The 8,738-nt window shown below is 41.6% G+C and overlaps 1 protein-coding gene across 2 annotated transcripts; it reads left to right on the top strand.

Moving 5' to 3' along the window:
* The first annotated feature begins 601 nt into the window (after positions 1-601).
* On the top strand, positions 602-6,840 carry ednrba (endothelin receptor Ba). Of its 2 annotated transcripts, none has more exons than XM_075482374.1 (8): positions 602-813; positions 2,242-2,724; positions 3,629-3,741; positions 3,904-4,108; positions 4,647-4,796; positions 5,171-5,304; positions 5,394-5,502; positions 5,877-6,840. In XM_075482374.1, the coding sequence occupies exons 2-8, from the start codon at positions 2,311-2,313 to the stop codon at positions 6,009-6,011; spliced, it is 1,260 nt and encodes a 419-aa protein (XP_075338489.1). In that variant the 5' UTR covers positions 602-813; positions 2,242-2,310; the 3' UTR covers positions 6,012-6,840. The 2 variants fall into 2 exon arrangements, with proteins under 2 accessions (XP_075338489.1, XP_075338490.1); XM_075482375.1 differs by having other exon boundaries at positions 2,141-2,724.
* The last annotated feature ends 1,898 nt before the right edge of the window (positions 6,841-8,738 follow it).

Raw genomic sequence — 8,738 nt, 5'->3', positions numbered from 1 at the left:
ATGGGTCATTGTATTAACCAATTGAAAACCTTTTTCGACTGGAAGTGTGTGTGTCGCAAGTTCCTGACAGTGACAAAAATACCTGGAGGACTTTGGTTACTAAAACATTAGCATTAACATTACATTTCACTCTGTGGTTTCCATTCCAAGTAAGTAAAACAGCTGTTTGCGAGGACAAATATATTCTGCATGTTGTTGCTCTTATGCAAGTTGACAGAGAGGAATCCATTTCATTTGTTGGTTACATATATCTTACAAGAGACCAACATAAGGATAAAACAGAAACAATAAAACCAGACAAAAAAAGTAATGATACATTTCTGCAGTCATATTGATGAAAGATTTATCAGGGATTGTAATAAATAAGGGACTATAAACCATCCAGTGAGTTCCAGAAAAACCACAGGATAACTCTCTATAATCTGATTTATGATTTGAGCTAATCTCTTTGGTGAAAATTGAAGTTGTGAACATCCCACCTACCTTCTCATGTCTTCCTCCACCCCCTCCTCTACATGAGAAGAAGGGGGGCGTTGGAGGGCAGGGATCAACTCTACAAACTCATGTGTGTGCTCTGAGACTCAGCAGCTGAAGAGGAGTGAACAGCCAGAGCAACCTCTGGAGCACAGATCTGGAGTTTCTTGCTTTGACACTGGTGGCAGGGAGGACTGCTTCTGTTGGAGATGACTGAACTTTCACAGTTGGAACAGCGTCCCTTTGATTTGGGAATCTTCTGCTATCCTAAGAGTTACAGGGGAACTTTTATCTAAGAGCCACAGTTATTGGACGATCCCTACCTCTTTTAGGGGTTAGGTAAGTAAGAAGTCAAAAATTGGAAAACTGCCGTGTTTTCTACAAAAATCTAGGCCTTGCAAGAGTTGTAAATGTTTTCTTTAGACCCCATTTAAATCTTTCTTTTCTCTTCTTGAAAACTGTAGCTCCACAACATGTCAAATTAACATGATACAAAGTTGGATTTTCTTTCTGGATTTAATTTGAAGAAAGTGTTGTTTTATTTTTCTATCCAATAACATCGTTTTATCCTTTTTCACTTTAATCTTACATTATTTCTAAATTCTAAAATTATTTTCCACTTTTTTTTTCTTCTATTATGTAATAACTTACCCTTGTACTCCCTTTTAAACCTTAAAGATCCCCTCTGGGCAACCGTTTTGTAATATATCAGGTTGAACTACTTAATACAATTCATAACTCTTGCACCACGCTTCTCCATTAATGCAACAAATTTGCAATTGGATTACTTTTGGGGTCCAAAATAGTTGTGATATGATACATCCCGTTCGTAGGTAGACGACTTTTATTTAAGGCGAGCCCAGAGAAACTTTCCTCTATCAGTTTAAGAGATTGAAGACAGCCTTCCAAACTGCACTTTTGAGTGGCAGACGATAATATATTCCAACATTAGTCACTAAGTTAGATTAAAAACATAAAGACCATTTCCAAAAGAAGACTTTACTTCAGCCAGAAACCAATATATCATTACGATATACGTAGAATATCAGAACTAAAAAGCCACCAGTGAAATGGATTTGTAAGACATCTATATTTTTTATCAAATCAAATTACTTTCATGATGGAGAGCAAACTTTTCCAAGAGCATCTCGCATCTCTCCCATCTGTCTTGCTCCCGTGCTTCAAATATATGGGCCAGAAGTGGCCACTGAACAGAGAACCTCCTCTCTTGGTATTGTAGATAATCTAACTAAATGTAATTAGGCCTGTGCAATAATACAATATTAATATATATTTATAATTAACAAGTTACTCATATTTCATTCCTTCAATGCGATGTTTGTTGTCAGTATATTGCAACAGCTGCACTTCCTGTTTTTCTGACCCCTCCACATACCCAAATTATTATTATGCAGTCCCTGAACTGACCAAAAATTTACTATAATATTATTGCAGGGTTGATCTGTTGGTCTTACTTGAGTTTAGTTTGTTTAATAAAGATGACTGACAGCCGAGTGAACCAAACCCAATGGCCTATTTGACAATTCTAAAGAAAGTTATCCACATACACAGCAACATTTCCTGGGTTCTTCCTTTGGTCATGCTCTACCTCTCCACAAAGTTTCATGATATGCAGCTTTTACTTTTTTCAAAATCTCTCTTACAGACCGATAGACAATTCCACCGTGTCAGCGATCGTCTTGGGGGAGGAATAATATTCGAACAAGAAGTCTCTGTACAGCACTTTTCTTGCAATTTGTGTTCCAGGAGCACCAAAGAGGATCAGCTGCAGCATTGTTTGTTGGACAAAAGCCATACTCTAAATCCAACTCCAGGATGAAAACTCATCTCCTCCGCTTGGAGCTACTCCTCTTGGCAGCTCACATGCTTGTGGCCAGTGGACAGCTGGAGCCAAAGCAGCAGGCGCCCCAAGTCCCTCTTAGCGTTACTCAAAGACTCGGGCTCATAGAGAGGGAGGTGCAGGGTCCGGTGAGGCCCAACATCACCATGCCCCGCCGCCGCCTGCCTCCCATGTGCACCGGGCCCACAGAAATCAGAGACACCTTCAAGTACATCAACACAGTGGTGTCCTGCCTGGTGTTTGTCGTTGGTATTATTGGCAATTCCACCTTACTGAGGATCATCTATAAGGATAAGTGTATGCGGAATGGGCCGAACATATTGATCGGCAGCCTTGCACTTGGAGACCTGCTGCACATCATCATTGGCATCCCCATAAATGTTTACAAGGTGAGGAAAGGTGCAGAATATGAGTCTGATCCAGGGTCAGATTTTCATCATGATTATCATCAGTATTGATATATTGACACACCTTATCTTATCCATATAGTTAAATTTACAAGTGTCTGTTAATGACTAAGTGCTAACAGTATTTTTACTTTCAGTCAATTCAAAACTCCTTCTTTCTATCTATACTATCCCTTCAATATTTATTACATTGGCTTTCTATGTTCACACAAACACACTAAGACACCCATTCCTAACACTATTCATGTAGTCAAGCATGCACATACATTCCGGTGAAAGGGGGCTCCCAAGTAGTTTTAAAATGTTATTACTCCCCTGGATTCTGAGCCCCTCTATATCCCCTTATGTCTCTTGGCATGTTATTATCTGTCGGACTCATTTTGTGCAAGAGAGGGAGGACCAAATTATTTGTATATTTGCGTAAGGGGGCAAGCTTGTTAAAACAACTGGACGCGGTTACATACCGGGACAGACGCAGAACAGGCGGGGTGGGTATAGAGAGATAGAGGGTCACATATGATTTCAATTGATTTTCCCCTCACATTCCAGTCTCCCATCCAAAGAAGGCTTTAAAGAAAGACCCGTGTTTTACATGTCTCAGCGGTTGTTTGTTGTACTTCAGGAGTTACCGTATCTCATTCGGTTGCAGTGTGCAGAGGTGAAGCTGAGGCCCGCAGGCCTCACAATGTTTTTAAAGAAAAGACCATATTGTTATACTTGACAGCTCTGGATGTTCACAGAAACCGATGCGTTCAGTTTCATGCATGTTTGGCCTGCAGTGGATGCCTGTGGCTGGGAATAAACATTGTGGAGAGAGACAGTTTGCCTCGCTCCCTACTATGATTTCCCTTAGTGAACAGCTCTTTCTGTTGTTGTCTGTCTCCAGCTCCTGGCAGAGGATTGGCCATTTGGGGTGACTTTGTGCAAGCTGGTGCCTTTTGTCCAGAAAGCCTCAGTGGGGATTACTGTGTTGAGTCTGTGCGCTTTGAGTATTGACAGGTATGGAGCCACAACCCCTAGACAATCCAAACTGACACTTCCTGTCATGTTAGCCTCTTTTTTTACATTTCAACAAAGTAGCTGTTTGCTCTCACAATCAATCCACCATAACAGTTCTGTTTTTTCCCAATGTCTCAAACTATCACTTCAACTAATTTCCAGGTATCGTGCCGTGGCCTCTTGGAGTCGAATCAAAGGGATTGGAGTTCCAAAATGGATGGCTATCGAGATAGCCCTCATCTGGATATTATCCATCATCCTCGCTGTGCCGGAAGCAATTGCCTTCGACATGATCACCATGGACTACAAGGGGGAACACTTGAGAATCTGTTTGCTGCATCCCATGCAGAAAACAGACTTTATGAGGGTGAGCACCTACCCTCATGGGCCTTTTTCAGTTTGGAGAAAAACTGTGCTTGTTGACACAGCTCCGCTCACTACTATCAGGCATTTAGGGGTGCAGATGTGCACGTTGTGCATAAATATCTGAGCATACTTAACATAAAGCACACGCACCCACAATCTGACTGTGACAACTCCGTGGCGAAAGGGGAGTTTGAAAGAGTTCACAGGAAATAAAGCATTGCCAAGCATATATCACAGGGGTGAGATTGCTTTCTTGGGTGACAGAAAATATTGCGTGAGTATGGTGTATGCTGGTGTCCAAGCTCCTTCCATCAACCTTGAAAAATAACAGCATCAGTTCCACTGAGGTCTTTTGATAAATCAACTTTTCAAAGCGTGTCAACAACAACTCTAAACACACCCTTGAGTTTCATGCTTCAGTCTAGGTCAGACAGCGGCTACACTCCACTAAATCTACTTGGTTCACGCTTCCTCTTCAACTTGAGCTCTCCAGCGCAGATGTTTGTGCATAATCCCATTCCTTTATTCTCCCTGTGCAGTTTTATAAATCAGCAAAGGACTGGTGGCTCTTCAGTGCATATTTCTGCTTGCCGTTGGCCTGCACTGCCATTTTCTACACCCTGATGACCTGCGAGATGCTGCGGAAGAAGAACGGTGTCCAGATTGCTCTCAGTGACCACCTCAAACAGGTCAGATGATGGCAGTCACCGTATGAAGCCTATTTGTTATTCATAATTGAGCGTGACAGTACGATGGATTCTAGAGTAATAATTTCCTCAATTAATGACAGCAAAAGTGCAAACACAAACGAAATCTTTTATTTTCAACTAATGACACAAGCCCACCTGCACATTTTCAACTAAATTCAATTTAAGTAATAAAAATGAAGCGTGTCTCAGATTCTGCCTAATCTGAGACACGCTTTCTATTTAATCTAACTTGATTTGTGATTTATTTTATGGGAAACAATGTTCCCAAGGAAATATAACACCACTGAGATCAAAGTTTTGCCACAGTCATTTCAGTGCTAAACCAGGATTTACGTGTGTTTGTGTGTGTTCAGCGGCGGGAGGTGGCTAAGACAGTGTTTTGTCTGGTTCTGGTCTTCGCTCTGTGTTGGCTGCCCCTCCACCTTAGCCGTATCCTGAAGCTCACCATCTATGATGAAAAAGATCCGAACCGCTGCGAGCTGCTCAGGTATGGAAAACAAAGGGACAGAGTAGTAATTTAGGAGAAAAAGAAGTGGAGAGGTGGAACATTAATGTGTCTCTGAAACCCCTGTTTAGTTTCTTTTTGGTGCTGGACTACATTGGCATCAACATGGCGTCCATCAACTCCTGCATCAATCCCATTGCCCTCTACATGGTCAGCAAGCGCTTTAAGAACTGCTTCAGGGTAAGGGGCAACTGTCTTAAAGGAATAGCTCAACAGTTTTGAAACTATACTCGTGCATTTCTTGCTTAGTTTTGGATGAGTGTATTGATTTTCTTCCTCGTATCGATACAACTGATATAAATCGTATCAATATGACTGATGTTACTTAGCTGCCACTTAGTTTAGCTTCAATAAAAAAATGGTGAATAGCTGTCCTGGCTCTGTCCACATGGATAGCCAAGATCAAAACAAGTCATATTTGTTTAATTTGTTTTTAAAATTTGATATTTTTAGATCTTTATTGAATTCATGTGGTCGCTTCAGCTCCGACTAAGAAATGTTCACATTCTTCCTGTCTGTAAGCTCTTCTCTGACCACTTTCCTTGTTTCTTTAGTCTTGTCTGTGCTGCTGGTGCCTCCCTGCAGAGATGTTAATGGACGAAAAGCAGTCGTGCATGAAACTTAAAGTCACAGATCGAGCCTCCGATCAGAGCAACTCCCGCATGACCAACAAGTCCACCACAGCCTAAGGAGGCCTACAGGTGAGAGAAGAGGGGGTTAGGAACCCCCCCCGATTCACCAAAAAAAAAAGAAAAAAGAAAAAAACTATTTGATGCATGTCTGAGCGAACGAGGCCCCATTCTTTTCTCATCTACGACATCATATAAAGTGTCCAGATGTGCGTTTGGAAATCAGCCCACACTGAAACTCATTCCAGCCTGAAATCCTTATTATGGAGCGCAACACTCTCCCGCTGTCCGAGGAGACGTAGGAGAGCGTCAGAGCGCTTCAACAGCTGTAGTCTGTGATAACAAGCGTGAGATTTGTGGGGACTGTAAACACAAACGGATGTAAATAAAATGAAATGTGAAAACTGAGCGAGGGCAAACTTGCCACGTTGTGTAAAATTGGGGTTGAGGGTCAATTAGCAGAGACGGCAGGTCATGCTCACAGCCATGAATTGAATGCTACCTGGACACTATAAATCTCGCATTAACCTCTGCATTGCATGGACAATATAAAAGTCTGCCGCTGTGTAATATATCGCTAACAGAGACTGCAGCAGCTTGGAAAAAGCGACAGTGACTCTTAATGCTCTTGTTTGTTTATTGTGAATGGAGCGCTGGTGAAATGTGGGTGTGTATTAAGCATTTTTCATGATGTTGCATACTTGCCACATAAATGTATTGTTCATATGTATTTTCTTGCTAGTTCTTGAACTACTGATGTTGTGTGATTTCAGCTGTGTGACCATCAGCTTTTGTATTATACTGTTCAATAATGGACCTGTTGCTGAGGCTTTAACTGTTCTACGGTCGCATTTGCTCCCCATCATCTTAATCTGACTCATTACCTAAGCGGGTATGTGATGATTTAGGATTTTGCTTTTTTCAATAAGAAAACAAATAAAATCATAAATGATTAAAAGAGAGGTTGAGAATTTTTCAAAGAAAAGCAGCAGTTTTGCATTTTCATAAGAATTCATTGTTCTATAAACCTTTAGTTTGGCCTGTTATTGTCCTAATTACAGTTTGTATTTGTGTGTGTGTGTGTGTGTGTGTGTGTGTGTGTGTGTGTGTGTGTGTGTGTGTGCGTGCGTGTGTGTGTGTGTGCGTGTGTGTGTGTGTGTGTTTATGTGCGGGTTGGCTCGATTTAAGTGTGGCAGCATGCGGAATCATGTGATGGTGAATGCTAACACAGATCATTACTGTGATCTCTCTATTTTCCTCCCTACGTCTTTTCCTCCAAACACACACACACATACACACAGTTCTGACCTGGAAATTTGGCTTGGGGCTTAACCAGTGTCATGCATGTCACATTAGCTGTCAAAGAAGTACTCTATCCTGTGATCTCTCACCACCCCTCGTCTCATTGCTTCATCCGCTCTCCCCGCATTCTCTCTCCTCTTTTTCTGTTTTTCTTCTCTTACCCCCCCCCCCCCCCCCTCTCTCTCTCTCTTTCTCCCTGCATTCCTGCCTGCGCTCCTCCCCGTAACCTCTCAGCTTTCGTTCTTCCAACATGTCTTCAATCACTCCAGTGTGGTTTGTCATTAAATCAAACCCACCGGTGCTGTAAGCATGCCTAATTGAAAGAAATCACATTCAGTACATTCCTCTCAGAATTTTGTACTCCCAACAGAGGCTGAATTGATATGTCTGGCTCTGGTTACTGTTGGGCCTCTAAAGATATGATGGATCCTCTGTTCCAAAAGAGATTGGTCACAAAAAGTTCAAAGTTAATGATGTTCAGTGAGCTCCTTCACTCAACAGTCTTTTAAAGGTAGGGTAGGAGATCCTGGATTTTGAGTCCAGCGAAGCTGCATTTTGAAAATACACAGGTAAAAAGTCCCAACCCTTTTCTTCACTTTCCCCCCGAAGGCACGCCTCTAGAGTACATGAACGCGTACGAGCACGAAGGTGCACGAGCGCTGTTCTGACAGTAAGCATCGATCGTTGCCGTATTTAGTATTTAGTATATGATAACTATACGTTTAATAATGCTAGGTGCTAGCCAAGCTGGCTCTAGTTTAGCTTCCTGCCAAGCTTCGTTCACGGAGCAGGGTACGCGCACAGGGGGAAGGAGGGGGAGGGGGAGGGAGGAGCAGATTGCAGTTTGATAGACGGCATCAGAATCCAATCATTGTGAACGGTCCGTTCACAATGATTGGATACTGTTTTTCCTAGATTGTACGTTCTAGAGGCCACTAAAACTTTTCATATTTGTGTCAAAACTTTTAATTAATTGGTTGCAATGGGGGTGTGAAGAGTATTTCAAGCAATATGTAAATAAATGTTCCAGAAAAAGATCCCCTACCCCGCCTTTAAGCAAAGCTTGATAATATCAGAGCGAAACTGTATATTTCGATCCACAAAACTAGTGTTTAAAATTCAAACCCATTTATTGGCATGAAGCCTTACTTTACTATCATAGAGTTTATTCCATCTTTACTATCAGAGACTTTTTGAGATATAAACGTGCAGTTATACCCAAAAACATTTGGGCACTGACACCATTTTTGCTATTTTACCTGTTTGTAAAGCTATATTCATTTAGATATATTCACACTCAGCTATATCATGGATATGGACAAATAGTGCAGACTCTCAGCTTGAATTTTAAATTTAAAGAATGGTTTAGGAACCACAGCCCTGTACCGTGTAAATCTTCTGTGTTTGTGGCATATTCCTTGAGCTGTTTCTTCAATGAAACAGAGAAAGGGTTTGGAGTTTGTTGAAAGTGTGACATTTGCATTC

The sequence above is a fragment of the Odontesthes bonariensis genome, chromosome 14 (genome assembly GCF_027942865.1).
Source record: "Odontesthes bonariensis isolate fOdoBon6 chromosome 14, fOdoBon6.hap1, whole genome shotgun sequence".
Taxonomy (NCBI): Eukaryota; Metazoa; Chordata; class Actinopteri; order Atheriniformes; family Atherinopsidae; genus Odontesthes; species Odontesthes bonariensis.
Note: the sequence above shows the minus strand (reverse complement) of the source record. Positions and strands in the feature narration are given on the sequence as shown.

Bases quoted from the DNA above. Each gene is read 5' to 3' on its own strand.
- ednrba (XM_075482374.1), top strand. From the start codon at position 2,311: ATGAAAACTCATCTCCTCCGCTTGGAGCTACTCCTCTTGGCAGCTCAC. The intron at 3,742-3,903 runs GTATGGAGCCAC...ACTAATTTCCAG, and splicing joins TGCGCTTTGAGTATTGACAG to GTATCGTGCCGTGGCCTCTT. The intron at 4,797-5,170 runs GTCAGATGATGG...GTGTGTGTTCAG, and splicing joins TCAGTGACCACCTCAAACAG to CGGCGGGAGGTGGCTAAGAC.